The 24,974-nt window shown below is 43.4% G+C and overlaps 1 protein-coding gene across 5 annotated transcripts in view; it reads right to left on the bottom strand.

Moving 5' to 3' along the window:
* st6galnac3 (ST6 (alpha-N-acetyl-neuraminyl-2,3-beta-galactosyl-1,3)-N-acetylgalactosaminide alpha-2,6-sialyltransferase 3) overlaps window positions 1-24,974 on the bottom strand; it is a 301,233-nt gene that overhangs the window by 205,637 nt on the left and 70,622 nt on the right. The window contains exon 2 of one of the 5 annotated variants that reach the window (XM_043698681.1): window positions 408-500. The exons of the other annotated variants lie outside the window; for them this stretch is intronic. Coding sequence (XP_043554616.1) covers window positions 408-428 — 21 coding nt within the window. The 5' untranslated portion in view covers window positions 429-500. The remainder of the gene's footprint in view (window positions 1-407; window positions 501-24,974) is intronic. 5 annotated transcript variants of the gene reach the window in all.

Below are 24,974 nucleotides of genomic sequence, written 5' to 3'. Positions count from 1 at the left end.
TCATAGTCAGGTCAACACTGTTTGTTCAACCATGGTATCGAACTGGTTATTCATCTCTTTGTCATTAATGGTGTCCTGTTGTGTTTCCTTGAATAACAAATAAGTTGACCTTCAACAGTAATTCGTTGTACGTAACAATGAATCATAAAAGATCATGTAAAGGTAACCTTTTTATTTCTGGAATTCCTGTGTCATCCTTATATGATAAGCAATTGACAATGGAAAGCTTTGGACCAAACTTTGCAGTCGATAGTGGAGTGATGCAGAAGGCGGTCGGTTGAATCTCCAACCCAGAGCCTTGTACACCAGGAACATAAACGCTACTTTCTGGAGAAACTCAGCAAGTCTGACAGCATCTGCAGGAAAAAAACAGAACTGACGATGAGTCATCAGACTCGAAACAATACCTTGGAGAACTTGAAGAACATTTCCTGTTAAGATCCAGCAAATGGATTTTCTCCTACCTTGACATTACTTCCATTTTAGCGGATCTCTCATGCCTGCATCAGATTGAAGATTTTGCACAGAAAGTAAAACCAGGAAGTTAAAAAAAATCACTGATTAATTTGTACTTTAAATCATTTAACCGAGAGTAAAACAAAGATTGTCAGAGATGCAAGGGGAGTAAGGTATAACATGGAAATATCAGAAAGAGATTTTAAAAAAGATATTCGAAAATCTGTGAAATTGTTTGCATCATAATGGAGAAATCTGACCTTCGACACAAATTCAAAGAGAAAAGTTCTCCCCAGAGCCTTAGTCAATACTTATCCCTCAGTTAACATCCCTCAAAATAAATTGCCTAGTCACAGGACAGCATGGTGGCTCAGTGGTTAGCACTGCTGCCTCACAGTGCTACAGACCTGCATTCAATTTGAACCTTGGAAGACTGTCTGTGTGGAGTTTTCTCATTGTCTGTATGGGTTTCCTCCCACAGTCCAAAGATTTGCAGGTTAGGTGGATTGGTCATGGGGAAATACAGGGATAGGGTGGGATGCTCTTCAGAGGGTTGGTGTGGACTTGATGGGCTGAATAGCCTACTTCCGAACTAGCTGGATTCCATGATTATATCATTGCTGTTTGCAAATTGCTTGCCAACTTGCTACACAGTGTCTACACCTTCAAGACGCCTATAACCTTCAGTGTTCTGTGGTGTCCCATGCATCATTAAAATGTGCTCTATAAAACACAAGACTGTTTTTTTCTCTATCATCTCAGTCCTGAGAACACTCATAACCATCTCAGTACCAGACTATGACACACTCCCAGTCTCCAGAATGGAAAACCGTGCACTCTTTAACCTTGATTCCCCGTGCCATATTCATTCCATATTGATTCCAATGCCTCAAATGTTACAATCCAAATGGGATCAACCAGTCCATTTCTTGGCCCTCCCTTAGCAATGTTACAAGAAGCCTACTAATCTGACTGCATTTTGATTTGAGTTATGCAGAAAATAAAGAGACATAATCTTTTAAAGCTTTTCGTTCGACATCCATCAGTACAGAAGCAAGAAAGCCAAATTTCAATGTGAGTTATAATTTCTGCTGCATGAAAAAAGGGGGTGGATGCGATGGCAAAGCAATTCAGATTGGTCGAGGCATTGCCATGAGAAAGCAACAGGAAACTGTTGTTGTCCGTTTTTGATTTGATCTGATTTATCATTGAACTGAGATACAGTGAAAAGTATTGTTTTGTCTTCTAACCAGACAAATCCTATCTTACTTAAGTACATCAGGATAATAGAACAGAATGCAGAATATAGTGTTACAGGGTCAGAGAAAGTGCAGAGAAAATCTACTTTAATATATGAGGGGTCCATTCATAAGTCTCATAACAGTGAGGAAATAGCTGTTCTTGAATCTGTTGGTATATGTTTTCAAACTTTTGTATCTTCTGCCTGATGGAACAGGGTGCAAAAAAGTGTAAATGGGGTGGGAGGGCTCTTTGATTATGTTGGCTGCTTTCCCGAGGCAGTATAGATGGAGCCAATGGATGGAAGGCTGGTTTTCGTGATGGACGAGGCTGCGTTCACAACTTTCTGTAATTTCTTGTGGTCTTGGGCAGAGCAAGGTGCAATGCTGGACATGTTTCTCTTTTCTCCAGAGGACAGGACACTGCTTACAAATGTATGCAACCTCCAGAAGGAAATGTGAACCAGGTTGGGAGACCGAATTGGCTGTTAGGGTAATTCTTATCAAACTTGGGATTGTTCAATGGGTGAATTCCAATTGCTGATTCACATTCAACATTAACTATTACACTCTGGGTTTGCATAAATACAGTTGTAGAGATTTACAGCACGGAAACAGACTCTTTAGTCTAAGATGTTCATGCCAACCAGACACCCTAAATTAATCTAACTCCATCTGCCAGCATTTGGCTCATATCCTTCTAAATCCTTCCTATGTATATACCTATCCAGATGCCTTTTAAATGTTGTACTTGTACCAACCTCCACCATTTCCTCTAGCAGCTCACTCCATACACACACCACCTCCTGTGTGAAAAGTTACCCTCAGGTCCCTTTTCAATCCTTTCCCTCTCACCTTTAAACCTGTGCCCTCTAGTTTTGGACTCCCCCACCCCAGGGAAAAGCTCTTGCTTATTTATCCTATCCATGTCCCTCATGATTTTATAATCCTCTATAAGATCATCCCTCAGCCTCCAACACTTCAGGGAAATAGCCCCAGCCTATTCAACCTCTCCCTATGTGTCAAGCCCTCCAATCCTGCCAACATCCTCGTAAATCTTTTCGCAATCCTTTCAAGTTTCACAACATCGTTCTTATAGGAGGGAGACCAGAATTACACGCAATACTCCAAAAGTATGGTCAGTATTCAATCGGCTCCAAACATCTGAAGGGGAAGTGCAGTTTGAAATGATCTGTTGATTGTGAGGACTTTCGTTGGACTGTTCTAATAATGATGCCAATAATATTACACATTGTCTTCTGTTGGTTTCAACCAAAAAAAAAATAAAAAGGGAGAAAATAAACTTTGAGGGTAAACTTGTAAGCAATATCAAGGTGGACAACGGGAGCTTCTTGAAATATATAAAAAAGAGAGAAGCCAAAGTGAACATAGGCCTTTAGGGAATGTAGCTTAGGAGGTGATAATGGGTAGTGATTACAGTGGTGCTGGAAAAGCACAGCAGGTCAGGCAGCCTCCGAGGAGCAGGAAAATCAACATGTCGGACAAAGCTCTTCATCAGGAATGAGGCAGGGAGCCTCTGGGGTGGAGAGATAAATGGGAGGGTAATAATGGGTAACCAGGAAGTGGTAGAGGAGCTGAAGTAATCCTTAGCAACAATTTTCACAGTAGAAGACACTAATAACATCCGAATATTAGACTGACTCTGTGTAACACCATCACAGTGGGTCATGCTAATCACATACTTCCAATATTAACCCTTTCAGACCCATATATAATATCTCCCCCCAAGTCTTTATCCAAATTATTATTATACTATTCTCATATACACTCGTCTTACTATATGCTACCCTTTGACTTGGATGGTCTTCCTGAAAGGCCAAGGTTTCGGGTTTCTTGCAGATTTGAGGTTCAACAGCTGGATCATCCCAATATATAACAGTTAGACATCTCTGATCAGAATGCGATTCCTTCTATATCATCTTACAGTGCCTTCGGCTGTACATGTTATATAAGATGTCGGGTTTGTTGCTCAGATTGCTCTCCCCTTTCTAGTTTTTGATCCCAAAGCCATAACTGGTGGCTTTCCCAAAACTTCCGTAAATTCTTAGTATGATACATTTTACTATAATTATTTGCTGCTTGCTTTCTATAAGACCTTTCTTTATCATGAACTCTTTGATAATCTTTGAGTTGCAACCTTGGAAGTAATTCCACAGGCAGAGTAGAAAGTTGAGTTTTGAACCTTCCCATCTGTAAATTGGAAGGTGCTAGTCTGCATAGTAATGAGGTAGATCTGTCGCTCATGGAGCTGTTTGAAAATCTTGGCTCTTTTGCAACAATGAATTGGTGGCTCTGATTCCTCAGTGAGCCCCACCATTTGACTGGGATATCTTGGTGAACCTTAACATGTCCGAACCTACGACCTTCTACAAAGTACTTGAAGTGCTTATTTGCAAAGTGTGAGCCATTGTCAGAAACAACTCATTTATCTGGAATGAGTTACAAAATTGACTGACAACTTTTCCCGTTAACGATAATACGACATTTTTACGTGAAGCCATCTTGAAAGTAGTCGGTAATAATCAAATAGGATGCCTTGAAAAATTCACACTTCTCAATAACTATCATGACTTTTCCCTGTAAATGATTCAAAACAGATGTCTCTGATTGATCAGATCATACTCTTCTGTGACTCCTCTTGGATTAAAATGTTCTCCCTGTACCAGGTGACCCTCTAAGCTCTTGAAGTCTATTCATATTTTTCTTTGGAAAATCTTTGATGCTGATTCCGAATGAATTGCTAGTGATTGATGCAAAATGTTCCCAATGGAGTCATGAAAGCTGCTGGGAGCCTTCAGTTTTCATCAAATGGAATTTGCCTAAACCATTCTGTGTTTAATGAATATTTCGCTATTGGGTAACTTTGCCGTATTTTCATTTACTGAGGAGAGAGGAGAAACCTCCCTTACCACTACCCTTAGTGAGTTGTGTTAAATCATTGCACATATGAATGGTACTGTTCAGTTTGCTTTTTGGAACCACACTAATACACTACTCTGTTGGTTTGGTGACTAGAAAGATTACCATAATACTATAAAAATAGTAACAGGAGTAGACAATTTGGCCTCTCAGGCCTGCTTCACCCTTTAATAGCAACATTCTGATCCAACATTCTTCAGGGGCACCTTCCTGCCCTACCTCTGCAACTCCTTGATTCCCCGACTGACCAAGAATCTGTCTCACCCTTAAATATACGCAAGCACTCTGCCCCACAGCTCCCTGTGGCAAGGAGTTTCAAAGATTCACAACTCTCTGAGAGAAGCAATCCTTACTCTCAGTCTTGAATTGATGCCTCTTTAGTTTGAGGTTAGGAGTTTCTGTTTCTGTTGAATTCCAGATCATTCGAAACTCTGCTGTTCACACCCTAATTCACATCAAGTTCAGTTCACTTCTCATCGCTATGCTCATTGACCGAAGCTGGAGCTTCCAATCCACCAATACCTCAAAATTAAATACCTCCCTTTAATTCCTTCCATGGTCTCTTCCCTTCCCTGTCTTGGTAATCTTCACACTGATAGCCCTCCAGGAACTTTGTATTCTGCCAGTTGTAGTTCCTTGCCCATCTCCCACTTGTATTTGGTGGTTGTGACTCTGGTATCCTGATCAAAATCTCCAGGAATTTTCCCTTAAAATTCTCCAGCTCTCCCTCCTCCTTAAGTCATCTGTCCTGATGTCCTCTACTGAACATCTGTGCTGTGTCAGATTTTTTCATCTGATTATACGCAATGTGATAGATTGAGATATTTAGTGAAATTTCAGATGGTGTAGAAATTAAAACCTTTGGTCTGTTTGAGGGAGAAACAGAATCCAAGCCTGAAAATTAAAACAGCGAAGCCCAAAAATTCTATTGCACAATTCCAAAGAGGAACAAGGCAGTTATCCTTGGAGCCCCAGGCAATTGTTACTCCTCCCCCAACATTAATAAACTAGATTCTCTGGTTATTATCACATTGGTTCTTGTGAGAGTTTGCAGTGTGCCTAGAAGCTGGCTTTGTTTCTAACATTGCAACAGAGACAACTCTTCAACAAGAGGCTTCAAAGGACTTCGGGAAAACCTGAGGGGATGAAAGGGTGCTACATAAATTCAAGTTTCATCTTTTACCCAAAGCACGAGCTGTCTCTTGTGGCCCTGAAGGTTAAATTGGTAAACTCAACTCAATTAATATAATGAGCTGTCTCGCTCTGTTTTACAGTAATGAGCCATTTTAACTGCATCCAGCTTCTCTGATATATGTGTCCGCGTATGATGATATCCATAAACCATCTAATGCTTCGAATTGTCATATGCCTGTAATTAAGTTGTCACGAACTGTCCTTCATCACTAACAATGTGTGTCGGATATCCTTCCTCTGGATCTCATTGGCTGGGAACAGTACTCGGGGTAATTTGCAAGTACTTAGTGCCTGTGCGAACACTTGCATCAACCTGCCAGTCACAGTCATTGCAAGAGTGAAAGAGACTATCATTAATTACTTCCATGCATCAGGCAGTGACATTTCAAAAATTTACATTTTGATTTTGTAACTCTGAATTCTGCTGCAAATGACTGGAATTGTTCCAAATGAATCATTAGCACTCGAAACCATATTACTGATTTCTTTTAGCATTGAACTCATACCAACCATAAAATTTAAATGATAGCATCCATCACTGTAATTAATGATACTTCACTCTCGATACCAGTGATTAAGGTTCCCTATAGGCTCAACTGCCGATGTCATTGAGAGATGGTTGCTCGTGACGCAATCCGAGTGAACAATGGGCCTTTCACATTCCCATCAATGCTGGTGGTCGACTGCAAGTGAGATGCTTCTGCACGTGGGGAGAAGGGGTCGGGATCATGTAATCATGATTTAAATTTGGTGAGGCAGTGACGTAGCTATGGAGAGATTGTACAAGAAAGAGCTTATTAGGGAAAGGGTAGGAAAGTGGATGTGGGGAGTGCTCAGCATGATCCAATTGAAAGACGGAGCCAAATGACCCAATCCTGTTCCTATTTCTTATGGTCAAATTAAATTTGTTCTCCAACATTCATCATCTCAGGTTGCCCCAAAGCACTTTACAGCCAATGGAGTACTATGTGAAGTACTTTCACTGTGGTAATGGTATGGTAGCCAGCAAGCTCCCTCAAACTTTATCTCAGTAAGACTAGGTGTAAAACCTTCTACTACTGTAATCCACAGCAGGGCCCCACAAGACTGTGTATTCAGCCCCCTACTCCACTCCTTATACACTCACAACTGTGTGGCCAAATTCTGCCTCAACTCCATGTCCAAGTTTCTTGATGACACCACTATTGTAGGTCAGATCTCAAACAGAGATGTGAAACAATACAAGAAAGAGATTGAGTGCATAGTGTAAAGACAACAATTTCTCCACCAACATCAGCAAAACGAAGGAGCTGGTCATTGATTTCAGGAAATGGACTGGAGTGCTGCAGTGGAGATGGTCGAAGGCATCAAGTTCCTGGGAGTGATGATCACCAACAATCTGTCCTGGTCCAACCACATTGACGCGATGGTCAAGAAAGTGCAATAGTGTCCCTAATTCCTCAGGATACTAAGGAAATTCAGCATGCCCACAAAGATTCTTACCAATTGTTAGAGATGCACCATAGAAAGCATCCTGTTTGGATGCCTCACAGTGTGATATGACAATTACTCTTCTTAAGATTATAAGGAACTGCAGAGAGTGATGAACACAGCCCAGTCTATCACGTAAATCAGCCTTCCATCCATTGACTGCATCTATTCTTCCCGCTGCCTCGGGAAAACAATCAACATAATCAAAGACCCCTCTCACCCTGTATTACTCTTTTCTACACTCTTCCATTGGGCAGAAGATACAAAAGTTTAAATACATGTACAGAGGAACCTCAATTATCCAAAATTCGATTAACTGAATTTCAGATTATCCGAACAAGATCGCAAAATGCTTGGCTAACTATGTTATCCGGCATTCAATTATCCGGCATTCAATTAACCAAATGAAATACTGTCCTTCGGATAATCGAGAATCATCTGTACAAACAGATTCAAGCACAGCTTCTTCCCGCTGTAATCAGACTTATGAAAGGATATCTCAAACATTAATGTTGATCTCTTTCTCTCTGCACCTTCTCTGTGGCTGTAACACTGTTTTCTGCACTCTGTTCTGCAATGCTGATGCACTTTGTATGGTGTGATCTGCCTGTAGAGCACACAAAACAACACTTTTCACTGTGTCACAGTACATGTGATAACAATAAATAAACAATATCTTTCCCCTCTCACCCTAAACACATGCCCTCTAGTTCTGGACTTCCCGACCCCAGGGAAAAGACTTTAATCATGGATCTAACTTTAAAAACATCTGGAACATAGAAAAGTACAGCACAGGAACAGGCCCTTTGGCCCACCATGTCAGTGCTAACCCTGATGCTACTCTAAACTAATCCCATCTGCTGCACATGGTACATTAACATCTATTCCCCACCTATTCATCTGTCTAAATGCCTCTTAAGTGTTGCTATTGTTTCTGCTTTGTCAGCTCCCCTGCCAGTGCATTCCAGGCACCAACCACCCTCTGTGTAAAAAAACGTGCCTTGCACATCTACTCTAAACTTCCCCCCTCACCTTAGATCTATACTCCTTAGTATTTGACATTTTGACCCTGGGAAAGTGACTCTAACTATTGACACTACCCATGCCTCTCATCATTTTGTATCCTTCTGTCAGGTCACTCCTCGGTCTCCAACGCTCTAGCAAAAACAGTCTAAGTTTGTCCAAATTCTCTTTTTGGCTAATACACTCCAATCCAGGCAATGTCTTGGTAAACTTCTCGGCATCCTTTCCAAAACCTCCATATCCTTCCTATAGATTCTGTTTTACAAAGATCAGCCCTTACTACTTCTAATTTGCAGCTGTGACTACAATTCAATTGTTCCTCATTAGCTGCATTGGCCTTCTCCCATGTCTTGAAATGATCACGTCTATGATTGTAAAAATAGTTGGTGGTACAATTGTACTAACAATTATTTTTATTCCCAATTAAAAAGCAAAACAAATGGCCCAGAAAGATTCAAATATATATCTAACGAATCTTAAGACAAAAATAAACTGCTTGAATATTGGCAAGAAAGCTATTCAGATGAGAATAGCTGAGGTCTTCATATTATTATTAATGAAAAACAGCTAAGAAACAGCGTAAGGTCATGAGAAATAGGAGCAGCCCGAGACTATTTGATCAAGTCTGCTCTGCCATTCAAAAACACCAGTGCTGATCTAAGTGTGGCCTTAACTCCACTTTCCTGTCTGGCCCCTTCAGCACTGCTGTCTCGATCAAAAATCTGCCGAAGTCAACACTGAACATATTTAATGACCCAACTTCCACTGTACACTGGGGAAAAGAATTTCAAACACTAACGACTCTGACAAATTCTTCCTCATCTGCATCTTAAACGCAACAGTCCTTATTCTTAAACTGTTCTAAACTACAGGGGCAGTTTCACTAATGCCCTATGCAGCGATTTCCCTATTTTTCTATACTATCCCCAATTCCAATGGGGTATTCATTGGGTATACTCAATATCAAGATCCATTGAATTGAAGCGGAACTGAAATAAGGAGCAGGAGGAGGCCATTCAGCCCCTCAAGGCAAAAGTGAGGACTGCAGGTGTTGGAAACCAGAGTTTAGATCAGAGTTGTGCTGGAAAAGCACAGCAGGTCAGGCAGCATCCGAGGAGCAGGAAAATCGGCGCTTTGGGCAAAAGCTCTTCATCAGGAATAGAGGCCTCTATTCCTGATGAAGGGCGTTTGCCTGAAATGTTGATTTTCCTGCTCCTCGGATGCTGCCTGACCTGCTGTGCTTTTCCAGCACCACTCTGATGTAAACTCTGGTTTCCAACATCTGCAGTCCTCACTCTTCATGAGACAAGCCTTTCATCTCTGGAATTAATCTAGTGAACCTTCTCTGAACTGCCTCCAATAGCATAACATCCTTCCTCAAGTAAAGGAACCAAAACTGTACCCATTTCTTCAGCTATAGTCTCATCAGTGCCTTGTACAGATGCAACAACACTCCCTGCCCCTCCCCCCTTTTTATTCCATTCATGTAGCAATAAATTACAAAATGCAATTGCCCTCCTTATTACCTGCATACTGGCTTTCTGCCCTCTGCTCCCTGCCTATTCATGTGTCTGTATAAATGCCCCTTAAACATTGCTATTGTATCTCATTCGACCATCTCCTCTGGCAGCACATACGAGGCACCCGACCCTCTGTGCAAAACAATCTTCCTCACACATCTCCTTTAAACTTACCCCCTCCCTTCTTAAGTCTACGTCACCTAGAATCCTGAGGGACAGGATTTACACATATTTGGAAATGCAAAGGCTGATTAATGATAGTCAACATGGCTTTGTGCGTGGGAAATCATGTCTCACAAACTTGATTGAGTTCATTGAAAAAGTAACAAAGAGGACTGATGAGGGCAGAGCGGTAGACGTGATCTATATGGACTTCAGTAAAGCGTTTGACAAGGTTCCCCATGGGAGACTGATTAGCAAAGTTAGATCTCATGGAATATAGGGAGAACTAGCCATTTGGATACAGAACTAGCTCGAAGGAGAAGACAGAGGGTGGTGGTGGAGGATTGTTTTTCAGACTGGGGGCCTGTGACCAGTGGGGTGCCACAAGGATAGGTGCTGGGTCCACTGTTTTTTGTCATTTATACAAATGATTTGGATATGAACACAGGAGGCACAGTTAGTAAGTTTGCAGATGTCACCAAAATTGGAGGTGTAGTGGACAGTGAAGAAGGCTACCTCAGATTACAACGTGATATTGATCAGATGGGCCAGTGGGCTGAGAAGTGGCAGGTGGAGTTTAATTTAGATAAATGCGAAGTGCTGCATTTTGAGAAAGCAAATCTTAGCAGGACTTATTCACCTAATGGTAAGGTCCTCGGGAGTGTTGCTGAACAAAGAGACCTTGGAGTGTAGGGTCATAGCTCCTTGAAAATAGAGTTGCAAGTAGATAGGATAGTGAAGAAGGCATTTGGTATGCTTTACTTTATTGGTCAGAACATTGAGTACAGGAGTTGGGAGGTCATGTTGCAGTGGTACAGGACATTGGTTAGGCCACTTTTGGGATATTGCATGCAATTCTGGTCTCCTTCCTGTCAGAAGGATGTTGTGAAACTTGAAAGGGTTCAGAAAAAATTTACAAGGATGTTGCCAGGGTTGGAGAATTTGAAATGTAGGGAAAGGCTGAATAGACTGGGGCTGTTTTCCCTGGAGCATCACAGGCTGAGGGGTGACCTTGTAGAGGTTTATAAAATCATGAGGGGAATGGATAGGAATAAATAGACAAAGTCTTTTCCCTGGGGTGGGAGAGTCCAGAACTAGACGGCGTAGGTGTAGGGTAAGAGGGGAAAGATATAAAAGAGACCTAAGGAACAACTTTTCCACACAGAGGGTGGTACATGTATGGAATGAGCTCCCCAGAGCAAGTGGTGGAGGCTGGCACAATTGCAACATTTAAAAGGCATCTGGATGGGTATATGAATAGGAAGGATTAGGAGTGATATGGGCCAAGTGCTGGTAAATGGGACTAAATTAGGTTGGGATATCTGGTCAGCATGGACGAGTTGGACCGAAGGATCTCTTTCCATGCTGCACATCTCTGTGACTCTGTAACATTTCCACCCTTGGAAAAAGACTCCCACAATCCATCTTATCCACACCTCTCATAATTTTATAAACAGCCAATGGTCTAGGAAAAAATATCAAAGTTTGTCCAACCTCTCTGTAAAGCTAACACACTCCAATCCAGGCAATATCCTGGTAAATCTCTTTTGCGCCCTCTCTAAAACCACCACATCCTTACCATATGGTTGCCCAGCTTTTACCAGTTGGGGCATGGAGTACAAAGGTTGGCTAGTTATGTTGCAGCTGGTTGAAACTTTAGTTAGGCCCAATTTTGAATATTGTGTGCAGTTATGGTTGCAACCATATGGTAAGGATGTGGTGGTTTTAGAGAGGGCGCAAAAGAGATTTACCAGGATATTGCCTGGATTGGAGTGTGTTAGCTTTACAGAGAGGTTGGACAAACTTTGATATTTTTTCCTAGACCATTGGCTGTTTATAAAATTATGAGAGGTGTGGATAAGATGGATTGTGGGAGTCTTTTTCCAAGGGTGGAAATGTTACAGAGTCACAGAGATGTGCAGCATGGAAACAGATCCTTCGGTCCAACTCGTCCATGCCAACTGATAAAGGCAAGCGTGCCACATGCATTCTTTATCACCTTATCCACTTGTGTTGCCACTTTCAGGGAGCTATGGACTTGCACCCAACATCCCTCTGTATATCAATGCTCAGAAGGGTCCTACCATTTACTGTATACTTGCCTCTTGCATTTGATCTCCCAAAATGCATCACCTCGCTCTTGTCTGGATTGAACTCCATCTGCCATTTCTCTGTTCAACTTTCCAGCTGATCTATATCCTTCTGTATCCTTTGATAAATTTCCTCATTATTCACAACTCCAATAATGTTTGTGTCATCTGCAAACTTACTAATCAGATCACTTTTACCCAACTCATTTATATACATTACTAACAACAGAGGTTGCAGCACTGATCCTTGCAGAACACCACTGGTCACGGACTCCCAGTAAGAAAAACAGCCTTTTAACTACCTCTGTCTACTATGACCAAGCTAATCTGGAATCCAATTTACCAACTCATTGAATTAAATTGAATTTATTGTCACGTGTACCGAGGCACAGTGAAAAGCTTTGTCTTGCGAGCAATACAGGCAGATCACAGAGTTAAATAGCATAGATAGTAAAGAATAGGTAAATAGCGGCAAAAACAAAAAAACACAGGTACAGGCAAATGTTAAGAGTTTGTGAGTCCATTTCTAACAACAGTAAAGTAGAAACTGTTTGAAAATCTGCTGGTGCATGTGTTCTGGCTTCTGTACCTTTTTCCTGATGGTAGAGGTTGTAGAAAAACATTGCAAGGGTGGGATGGATCTTTGAGAATGCTGGCAGCCTTTCCTTGACAGGTGCCTGGTGGATGGTTTCTATAGATTGGAGGTTGGCCTTTGTGACTGTCTGGGCCGAGTTCACCACACTCTGTAACTGTCTCCGATCTTGAATGATACAGTTGTCATACCAGATAGTGATACATCCAGACAGAATGCTCTCGAGGGCACACCTATAAAAGTTGGCAAGGGTATTCACTGTCATGCCAAATTTCCTCAGCTGCCTGAGGAAGAAGAGACGTTGCTGGGCCTCTGTAACCAGTGCGTCTACATGAAGAGTCCAAGAAAGCTTGTTGTTGATGACCACTCCCAGGAGCTGGACACTCTCCACTTGTTCTACCTCTGTGCTGTTAATGTGTAGGGGGGCATGAGTAACATCCCGCCGAATGTCAATAATGAGTTCCTTGGTTTTGCTGGCATTGAGAGCTAGGTTGTTCTCAGTGCACCATTTTTCCAGGTCTTCCACCTCCTGTCTTCAGTTTGTTTCGTCGCCATCTGTGATTCGACTGACTATGGTGGTGTCATCAGGGAAACTTGTAAATGGCATTGTTCTGGTATTTGGCGATGCAGTCATGGGTATACAGTGAGGAAAGTAGGGGGCTGAGTACACATCCCTGGGGGGTCCAGTGTTGAGTGTTAGTTAGGATGAAATATTGTCCCCAATCTTCACTGATTGTGGGCTGTGGGTCAGGAAACTGAGGATCTAGTTGCAGAGAGTGAGGCTTAGTCTGAGATCATTAAGTTTAATAATCAATTTCAAGGTGATAATAGTGTTGAAGGCTGAACTGTAGTCAATGAGTAGGATTCTTACGTAGCTGTTCTTGGTGCAAGATGTTCGAGGGAGGAGTGAAGGGCAAGTGATATGACATGTTGAATACAGGGAGACAGTAAGAACTGCAGATGCTGGGAAAGATTTTTGGCCCAGATCTTTGACTTTCCTGCTCCTCGGATGCTGTCTGATGTTCTGTGCTTTTCCAGCTCTGCATCTACTCACATCAGATTCCATTTGACTTAATCTATTGGACCAGCCGACCATGACAGAACTTGTCAAATGCTTTAGTAAAGTGTACATAGATAACATACACTGCTGTACCCTCATCAATCACCTTCATCACTTCCTCAAAAAACCTCAACCAAATTTGAGACAAGACCTCCCCTGCACAAAGCCATGCTGATTATCCCTAATATGACCATTATTTTACAAATGCGAGTAAATCCTGTGCTTAACCATTCTTTCCAAGAATTTCCATATCACTGAGGTGAGGCTCACTGGCCTACAATTTTCTTAATTACCCCTGTTGTCCTTCTTGAACAAAGGAACATTAGCTATTCTCCAGTTTCTGGGTCCTCATCTGTGGCAAAAGAAAACACAAATATTTTTGTCAAGGCCCCAGCAATCTCATCTCTTCTCTCTTTCATCATCCTAGGATAGATCCAACCAGGCCCCAGGGATGTATAGAACATTGAATAGTACAGTACAGACTCTACGGCCCTCAATGTTGTGCTGACCTTTCATCCTGCTCTAAGAACAAACTAACATACATATCCTACAATTTACAATCATCCAAGTGCCTATCCAGGAGTTGCTTAAATGTCCCTAATGTATCTGACTCTACTACCATGGCTGGCAGTGCATTCCACACACCCACCACCCGTTGTGTAAAGAACCTACCTCTGACATCTCCCCTAAACCTTCCTCCAATCACCTTAAAATTATGCCCCCTTGTGATAGACTTTTCTGCCCTAAGAAAATGTCTCTGCCTATTCACTCTATCTATGCCTCTCATCATCTTGTACACCTCTCTGAAATCACCTCTCATCTTTCTGTTTCTACCTTAATGCTTTACAATATACCCACCACCTCCTCTTTCTTAACATCAACATGCTCGAGAGTGATGATAAGCAACAACCTGTCCTAAGCTTCCCACATGGATGCAACGGTCAAGAAGGCACATCAACGCCTCTTCTTCCTCAGGCAGCTCAGGACCCTCGAGGAGAAAGTGAGGACTGCAGATGCTGGAGATCAGAGCTGTAAATGTGTTGCTGGAAAAGCGCAGCAGGTCAGGCAGCATCCAAGGAGCAGGAGAATCGACGTTTCGGGCATAAGCCCTTCTTATTTCTGAAGAAGGGGTTATGCCCAAAACGTCGATTCTCCTGCTCCTTGGATGCTGCCTGACCTGCTGCGCCTTTCCAGCAACACATTTTCAGCTCAGGACCCTCACCAACTTCTACAGATGCACCATTGGAAGCATACTCTCCGGGTGCCTATTGGCCTGGCATGGCAACTGCTCTGTTCAGGACGATAAGAAACTACAGATGGCGGTGTGCACAGCCCAGACCATCATGGAAGCCAACCTTCCATCCATGGACTCCATTTATACTGCTCGCTGTCGCGGAAAGGCTGCCAACATCATCAAAGACCCCGCCCAACCGGTAATGCTCTCCGACAACCTTTTCTGTAAGGCAGAAGATACAGGAGCCTGAACACATACACCAGTAGGTTCAAGAACAGCTTCTTCCTGCCCGTTATTAGGCTGACGAATGGACTCTCTTAACTTCAAATAATGCTGAGCTTACTCACATTAATCTCATCCGGCACAGCCCTGTGCAATGTAACCTATATGCCTCTGTCTAAGTCTTTTTAATCTGTATGCCCTTGCTTACTTTGATCTGCCTGTACTGCTCGTAAACAAAAGCTTTTCACTGTACTTCAGTACACGTGACAATAAATCAATTAATCAATCAAACATCAACATACCCTTCCCTAATCTTACCGTCATCCATGCCCTTCTCCTTGGTGAATACCAATGTGACATACTCATTAAGAACCTTACCCACTTCCTTTGGCACCATGCATAAATTCCCTTTTCTTTGTCCTTGAGTGCCCCTGGCACTAAGAGACTGTCAGTCAATGTTGGAGAAGTTAAAATCACTCACTGCAACAACCCTTTTCATGATCTGCCTACATGTCTCTATCCCCTGCTGGCTATTGGGAGGCCTATTGTCCAAACCCATCATAGTGATCCTTTCTTGTTCTTGAGTTCTACCATAATCCAAAACCAGACAATTAAACATCCAAAGCAAATTCTAACATCCCAGCAGTGTTCCTGATTAAACGGGCAGGAAGAAGCTGTTCTTGAACCTACTGGTGTATGTGTTCAGGCTCCTGTATCTTCTGCCTTACAGAAAAGGTTGTCGGAGAGCATTACCGGTTGGGCGGGGTCTTTGATGATGTTGGCAGCCTTTCCGCGACAGCGAGCAGTATAAATGGAGTCCATGGATGGAAGGTTGGCTTCCATGATGGTCTGGGCTGTGCACACCGCCATCTGTAGTTTCTTATCGTCCTGAACAGAGCAGTTGCCATACCAGGCCAATAGGCACCCGGAGAGTATGCTTCCAATGGTGCATCTGTAGAAGTTGGTAAGGGTCCTGAGCTGAAAATGTGTTGCTGGAAAGGCGCAGCAGGTCAGGCAGCATCCAAAGAGCAGGAGAATCGACGTTTCGGGCATAAGCCCTTCTTATTTCTGATTAAAGTGTAGTTCATCAGACCATCTGAAACACAACTTTTTAAAATTCATAGAATCCCTACAATAGGGCAGCAGGCCATTCAACTTGAGTCCATACGGATCCTCCAGAAAGCATCCATCCCGACCCACCCCTCTATCTTATCCTATAACCCTGCATTTCTCATGGGCAATTTAGGATGGCCAATCTACCTAACCTGCACACAGAGTCATACAGCATGGAAACAGACCCTTCGGTCCAACCAGCTCATGCTGAACATAATCCCAAACTGAACGAGTCCCACCTGCCTACTCCATATCCCTCCAAACCTTTCCTATATTTTGCAGTTGTATAAGACTCTGGTGCGGCCGCATCTGGAATATTGTGTGCAGTTTTGGTCGCCATACTATAGGAAGGATGTGGAGGCACTGGAACGGGTGCAGAGGAGGTTTACCAGGATGTTGCCTGGTATGGTAGAAAGATCGTATGAGGAAAGGCTGAGGCACTTGGGGTTGTTTTCATTGGAGAAAAGAAGGTTTAGGGGTGACTTGATAGAGGTGTATAAGATGATTAGGGGTTTAGATAGGGTCGACAGTGAGAATCTTTTTCCACGTATGGAGTCAGCTATTACAAGGGGGCATAGCTTTAAATTAAGGTGGGGTAGGTATAGGACAGATGTTAGGGGTAGGTTCTTTACTCAGCGAGTCGTGAGTTCATGGAATGCCCTGCCAGTAGCAGTGGTGGACTCTCCCTCATTATGGGCATTTAAGCAGGCATTGGAGAGGCATATGGAGGATAGTGGGCTAGTGTAGGTTAGGTGGGCTTGGATCAGCGCAACATCGAGGGCCGAAGGGCCTGTACTGCGCTGTATTCTTCTATGTTCTATTAATGTATCTATCCAAATGTCCTTTAACCATTGGGGTAATTGTACCCCCACCTTTTAACTATGGGAGGGAACAGACACAGGCAGACTGTATAAACTCCACACATACAGTCACCCGATGGTGGAATTGAACCTGGGTCCCTAGCGCTGTGAGGCAGCAGTGCTAACCACTGAGCCACCTGAGTATTGCATGGGAAGTGGGCATAGCTGACAAGGTCAACACCTGCTGTCATTGAACACAATGACTCTTTAGGCCATTTCAAAAGGCAGTAATGGGTCGATCATATCACCGTGAGTCCAGGTTACAAGGATGTCCGATTTCCTTCCCTAAACGGCATTGGTGAGACAGAAAGGTTTTAGCAACCATCATCAATGGCTGCAGGGTCACCATTAGGCTAATTCCAGATACTTAATGAAATTCCAATAGTGAGGTTCAAACCCATGTCCCCAGGTCATCAGCCTGGGGCTGTGGGTTACTAGGCTAGTGACATTAAAACTATCCAGCTGCCTGCCCTGACCTGACTCCGAATGTCTGTCTTCAAGATTTTGCCAATTCGCTGTGCATTCCTGCAACTTGAAAGCAGTGAATGTCAGCCAAGAGGATTATCTGATAATAATTTAATTTCAGAAAAAAGTCCCTCGCAGTTGTTATATGGAGCCTTATCATGTCGAAACACCTGAAAGTGCTTCACCTATTGAATACAGGTCTCTTTCTAAACTTCGCTTTCACCATGTAAATACAAAAGAGTAACTCAGTCTATTATTGACAATAAGCTGTGCTGTGGAGCATCTATTAGAATGGTGAGAAATGGAGACAGCTGAGTAGGTTGCAAGGCCTATTTAAACTTAACATGAAGGACAGTCGAAGTATCTGAAGGGCATCACTAACTCAGTTATGTCGAGAGATGAGAAAGGCTCAGACAGTTCCCCTTATACTGACAAGCTGCTCATGTTGAGCTGAAATGCTGCCGCTGAGCCATGGCTGACCCTGTCATGCATTTGATGCCGTCAAATATTTACAGAGTTTGTTTTGAAAGTGCAACATTTTTATTCACCATTGAGGTCAGCTTCCTGTAGATCAGGAGTTTGAGGGTTCAAGGGACACTGCAGGATTGGAGTGAGTACTCTGGACCACGATGGGACAGTGCCGTGCAGACGGAGCACTGGACTACATTTGGTTTGGATAAGACACGTGTTAGAGTGGATCCTGTTGGAATGAGTTGGATAGAAATATTGAAAGTAGGAGCAGGTATAGGCCATTCAGCCCTTTGAGCCTGTTCTGCTATTCAATACAATCATGGCTGATCATCCAACTCAGTCCCCAGTTGTCACTTTCTCCTCATACCTTGTGAATCCCATTAGCCCTAAGAACTATATCAAACTCTGACTTGAAAACATTCAATGGTATGGCCTCAACCACTTTCTGTGGTAGAGAATTCCACTTTCTGGGGGAAGACATTTCTCCTCTTCTCAGTCCAAGATGGCCTCCCCAATGTCCTTCAACTGTGATCACTTGTTCTGGAGACCCTGCTCATTGGGGCTGTCTACCATCTCTCATCCTGTTAGAATTTTATGGGCTTCTATGAAATCCAACCCCCTTCTCCTCCTCACTCTTTTAAGCTCCAGTGAATGTAGTGCTGACCAACACAATCTCTCTTCACACACCTGTCCTGCCATCCCAGGATCAGAAGGATCCCATGACCCTTTCGGAAGTGGAGTAGTTCTGGTCTGGCCTCTGACTCTCCTATCTAACCAGTGGTGTTTGTGAAGTCAGCAGTTCTTGCTGATGCAACAATAGCAGGTATCACACTCCAGACATCATTGTTACTCATTTTAACCAGTAACAATGGAAACAGAATACAATCAAAATGAGATTAACCATGAATGGAGCTTCTGCTTTCTGTTGGGACTGAGACTGATTTAACCACCATTCAGTCACTTCCCTGTCATGGTTCCAGTGGTCTCAGGATTAGCCGGAAGATCAGGGCTGATAGAGGAATACAGGCAGACAAAAGGAAAGAGAAGTCTTGAGCCACTTGCTAACTGTATAAATGCAACTTCAAGCCACTTTCAAATCCATCAGCTTAAGATCCTTGTTCTCCTCCCAGGGTTTCCTCTGTTTGTGAAGAAATGATAACATCATTTAGCTGAAGGCTTTGTTTCTAATTAAGCAAATTGCTAAATTGTTTTGGACTAAATCCAATCCAGATGGTGAGGCCTACAGTATCGAGCCCAATGCAGCCTGTGTGTAAAGCACCAACACGGGTTGTGCTCCTCCTGATAGTCAGAGTACTTTGCTTCGGGGTAGGGCGGGCTGGTTAGGCACGTAGGGGGTCTTTAACAACGGCACATCAGATGGTAGAACTACAAGTGAGAGTCACGCCTACCTTTTTCCAGTTCCTGAGCGACTCAAAACTGTACTAGCAACATGCATGGGAAACACATGGCAGAGGCAACGTCTCTTTGGCAATACCCACCATCAGTTGACAATGCTGCAGCCTTTGGAAGAACTTCCTGTTCAAATAGGGAGGCTCCACATCACAGACACAACTTCCCTGTCAACTCCACTGCAATTAACATCACACAGAAGTTACACAGAAGTTAGGCAAAGTCACTTGAAGAGGCAGCGCTCCAAAAGCTTGCAATTTTAAATAAACCTGTTGGACTATAACCTGGTGTCATGTGACTTCTGACTTTGTCCATCCCAGTCCAACATCAGCATCTCCACATCTTTAACATAAGACACAATGGTAGCACAGTGTTTTTTTAATAATTTAATTTTCACTTTAAATATTTCATAATGTACTGTTTTCACTTTATTCATCTGTGCGTCATTGTTATTCATTGAGATGAGTTTATTTAGAGAGTTAAATATCCACACATCTCATGGTATTTGATCGTCACAGACGAGTTAGACAGCCTTCCCCTATTGTGGAAGAAACAGTGTTGTGTTTTTTGTTCACTCTTTATTGAATAGCCAAAGGCTCATGGACACTGACAGCATAACCCTAACATGCACAGAGGAAGGCCTTTCAGCCCATTCTGTCAAGGAATGTACGTTTCACGTTGCTCGTACACTAACCCCATTTTCTAGCTCTTGACCCATAGCCCTGGAGTTTAATGCAGTGCAGCAACTTTTAATTCATTATCTAGTGAATATCTAACTACAGCCTAAATGTTACAAGAGTTTCTGACTCAATTGTGTTATACACAACTTCGTCAGACAAGGTCAAACTTGCACATTCTGCGCCCTTTAGTGCATTAAAAATGACAGTGTCCAAGGTCACTTCCAGTGGAGATAACTGAACTATAGGAGGTGGACTAAAAGTCTTGTATGGACTTGTGTGGGTTTCCTCCAGGTGCTCCGCTTTCCACCCACAGTCCAAAGATGTACAGGTTGAATGAACTGACCATGCTAAATTGCCCAGAGTGTTCAGGGATATGTAGGTTAGGTGTATGAGTCAGGGGAAGTGTAAAAGTAATAGGGTAGGGGAATGGGTCTGGGTGGATTGCTCTTCGGACGGTCGGTGTGGACTTTGTTGGGCCAAATGGGAGAAAGTGAGGACTGCAGATGCTGGAGATCAAGAGTCGAGAGTGTGGTGCTGGAAAAGCATAGCCGGTCAGGCAGCATCCGAGGAGCAGGAGAGTTGATGTTTCGAGCATAAGCTCTTCATTAGGAATCAGGAAAGGTTGAGCCAATTGGCCTGTTTCCTCACTGGAGAGATTCTATGAATCCATGACTCTGTCAGTGAATACCTTAAGACTGATCCACTCGTCCTAAATAGACAGCATGACACCCCCCATTAGATGCTTAATATTGTTATCTTCTACTTACCATCCACACCAGCCTCACCACAGCCAGTGTGCCAGCCCCTTCCCTGGATTTCCCACCCTCATGGTTGACAGGCCCCTTCGTCACATCTGACCCATCTCCTGCACCGTGCCCTCACCCCTTTCCTTTCCTCCTACCATGGTGACAGGTCCCTCTGGTCTTAACTTACCATCTCACCAGCTTCCATATCCCCATTTCCGTCATCTCTAGCAGGATGCCACAATCAGACACATGTTGGCCTCCTCTCCCTCGTCAGCATTCCACACGGGCCATTCCCTCCAGTATACTCTGATCCACTCCTCCTCCATACCCAATATCTCCTCACATTTCCATGCAATCACAGAAAGTGTAACACATGCCTATTTACCTCCTCCCTCCTCAGTACCCATGGCCCCAGACATACCATCCTGGTGAAGCAGCGATTTAACTGCACTTCACTCAATCTAGTTGACTATATTCGCTGCTCACAGTGTGGTTTTCTCTACATGGGGAAGATGGAACGCAGACTGGGTGACTGCTTTGCAGAATATCTGTTTCCTGCCACTTCGACAGTGTTCCCATGCCAACATTTCTAGTTCAGGCCCGCTGCAGTGCTCCAGCAAGCCTCAGCGTGAGCTGAAAGAACAACATCATATATTCAACTGGGGGATCTTGCAGCTTCTAGGACTCAACATTGAGTTCTATAACTGTGGAGCCCGATTCCATCCTGCCATGCTCTTTACTGACCCCACACGGTTTCCTGTTATGACATGAGTTGGTTTTAGCACAGTGATTCATTTCCACCATCCCCAGGGCCATCTGATATGGGTTATATTTAGCATAGGTAACCCATTCTCTCCTCCTATTAGTATTTATTATCTCTTATTCAACTTTTCTTCCATCCAAGCCTGCTATCCACTATAAGACCACAAGACTTAAGAGCAGAATTAGGCCATTTGGCCCATTGAGTCTGCTCTATCATTCCATCATGGCTGATATGTTTCTCATCTCCATTCTCCTGCCTTCTCCCTGTAATCCTTGATTTCCTTATCTCATCTCCTTGTTTATCTACTCCTTTCATTTCTCTTTCTCTCTGGGCTCTGTCTCCACTTACCTGCTCATCCCTCTCACCCACTTCAACTTCAGCAGAAATACCATTTGTTCCTAGATACTAACAGCTCTGATGAAGAGTCTCTGAACTAGAGACGTTACCTCTGCCTTCTCCCCACAGACGCTGCCAGAGCTGTTGAGTTTCTCCAACAATTTCTTTTTTTTTGTTTCACTCCTCTATGCCTTTGATGCTACTGTTTGTCAGCCTGTGGATTCCTCTTCCCCAACTACCCCATGTTTCTAGTCCAACCTCGTCACCTCATCCCACGCCACCACAAAATGGGTGGGAACTCTTCTGAAGCTGCCACTTTCTTGCTCCCTTCCTTAGTGTCATAGAGTCATGGAGTCAAGCAGCGTTCAACAAAGAAAGGCACAGACATACAATGCTCATTGTCTCACATTCCATTAAATTTGCCCTTTTCCAGCATGCTTACATTATCACTACACACAGTGAAAGATGGGGCCTTGATTTATAATGCGTTCCAATAGAATGATCAGTATTTTCAGCTCAGAAACAGACCATTCGGCCTAGCTGATCTATTCTCCTCATGAGTCTCCCTTCCACCGTCAGTTACTGCCCACCACCATATTGGATGAGGGATTGATCAAGGGTCTTCTAAACCTTACTTTCTTTGACACAGATAGGCATATTTCAGCTGAATCCAGCCAAACTCCGATGATTCTGTCGGGATTAAGTATGATGAGACTCTCATGCACCACTGAATAAAGCTTGAAGTCAGGACGCAATTACAAAACGTTTTAATTGAATGAGTAGGCATGGATTATAATGCACCACAAGAGGGCACCCACCATGGGATGTTGGGCAGCCCATTTGACCAAAAACATACCTTAGATCAATCTCTAGATTTGAACCCACCATCAGAAAGTGGGGAGGCAATGGTCTGGGGGTTTAATCACTGGACCATTAATCCAGAGACCCAGGTAATGTTCTGGGGACCTGGATTCAAATCCCACCAGGGCAGATGGTGGAGTGTGAATTCAACAAAAATCTAGAATTAAAGTCCAATGATGACCATGAAACCATTGCCAATTGTCAGGAGAAAACCTTCTGGGAATGAAACTGCCATGCTTACCTGCTCTGGCCTACATGTGACTCCAGACCCACAACAATGTGGTTCATGCTTAACTTCCCTCTGAGCAATTAGAGATGGGCACTAAATCCTGGCCTGGCCAGTGATGCCCACCTCCTGTGAATGAATTAAAAAAAACAAAAGTGACACTGTGGATTCCAACCAGTTAAGTCTACCCATTTGCCACGATTCCCGCTCTTGTAGACTTCCCTAGCTCCTGTACAATATATTAACACCTGCTCTAAAGTTCCTCTCAGAATTCGGAAATGTAGCACTGAAAGGATGAAAGACTTGGATTTCCATCAAAAATCTCAGGTCACCCCGTGACATTACAGCCAGTGACTTACCTCTAATCTGCAGTCATTGCTGTATTGTAGGAAACGTAACAACCAATTTACACATAGGAATGTTTCACAAATATTGATGAGATAATGACCATGCCATTGCTTTTTAGTGATACTTGTAGAAGTCAGAACATTGACCAGGAAAGCAGGTAACTCAAATCAGGTTCTAAAGAAGAGCCATTTGATCTTGAGTGAAAGGATGTAGCGAGGAGAGTGTTTTGCACTTGGCGAATGGTTATGGCTTGGAATGCACTGCCTGGAAATGAGGTGGAGGAGGCAGGTTCAATGGAAGCATCCAAGAGGATGTTGGATAAAAAATAAAAAGCAGGAGGTTGGCATGAGGTCATGATGCTCATTTAATGAATGGCCTCCTTCAACATCATAACAATTAGACTAGATTACTTACAGTGTGGAAACAGGCCCTTCGGCCCAACAAGTCCACACCAACCCTCCGAAGAGCAATCCACCCAGATCCATTCCCCTACATTTACCCCTTCACCTAACACTCAGGCAATTTAACTTGGCCAATTCACCTGACCTGCACAGCTTTGGACTGTGGGAGGAAACCGGAGGAAACCCACACAGACACGGGGAGAATGTGCAAACTCCACACAGACAGTTGCCCGAGGTAGGAATTGAACCCGAGTCTCTGGCGTTGTGAGGCAGCAGTGCTAACCATTGTGCCACTGTGCTGCCCATTCTGTGATTTTGGGGTATTTAATGTGAAACTTTTACTGTGTTTCTTCTTCCACAGATGCTGCTGCGCTTCCCCAGCACTTTCTGTTTGTATTTTATATCTCCAGCACCTGCAATACTTCGCTTTTTTTTCTGTACTGCCTTCAACTCCCTTTGTCTTGCTCAACTAATGCCGTGCAATCAGTTGTGTCAAACTGAGAGGGAAGACAGACTTTGGCTCAGTGTTTCCTTGGAAAGACAACACCACAGACTTCTGTGCTCCCTTGAACAGGGGTCTGTCTAGAATGCTACTTAAAGCACTGGAGTAGCTTTTGAACCCCTTAGTCTTTGTATTTTCAGTACAGAAACAGGCTGTTCGATTCTATTCTGTACTCCACACCACTCTCCTCATGAGTCTCTCTGCCACTGCCTGACTCTCCCGACCTCCATATTGGATGCGGGATTGATCAAGGGCCTTATCAATCTTAAGTTTTTTGACAACTACAGTAGTGCTGTGTTGTGGACAACCACCTGATGTAGGAGCAGCGCTCCGAAAGCTAGTGTGCTTCCAATTAGACCTGTTGGACTATAACCTGGTGTTGTGTGATTTTTAACATTCTATCCAATGTATTGCAAATGCAAGACCCCATCACTCAAAATGTGTAGTGACAATGTAAATATGTTGGGCAGGGCCAAACTGGTATGTGCGTAAAACAGTGCACATTCAACACACTGTTCAAATAAAAGCAAAACATTGCTGATGCTGGGGATCTCAAAAAGCGAAAAGCAGATAGTGCTGGAGAAACTCAAA

Source organism: Chiloscyllium plagiosum, chromosome 11 (genome assembly GCF_004010195.1).
Source record: "Chiloscyllium plagiosum isolate BGI_BamShark_2017 chromosome 11, ASM401019v2, whole genome shotgun sequence".
Classification (NCBI taxonomy): domain Eukaryota; kingdom Metazoa; phylum Chordata; class Chondrichthyes; order Orectolobiformes; family Hemiscylliidae; genus Chiloscyllium; species Chiloscyllium plagiosum.
Note: the sequence above shows the minus strand (reverse complement) of the source record. Positions and strands in the feature narration are given on the sequence as shown.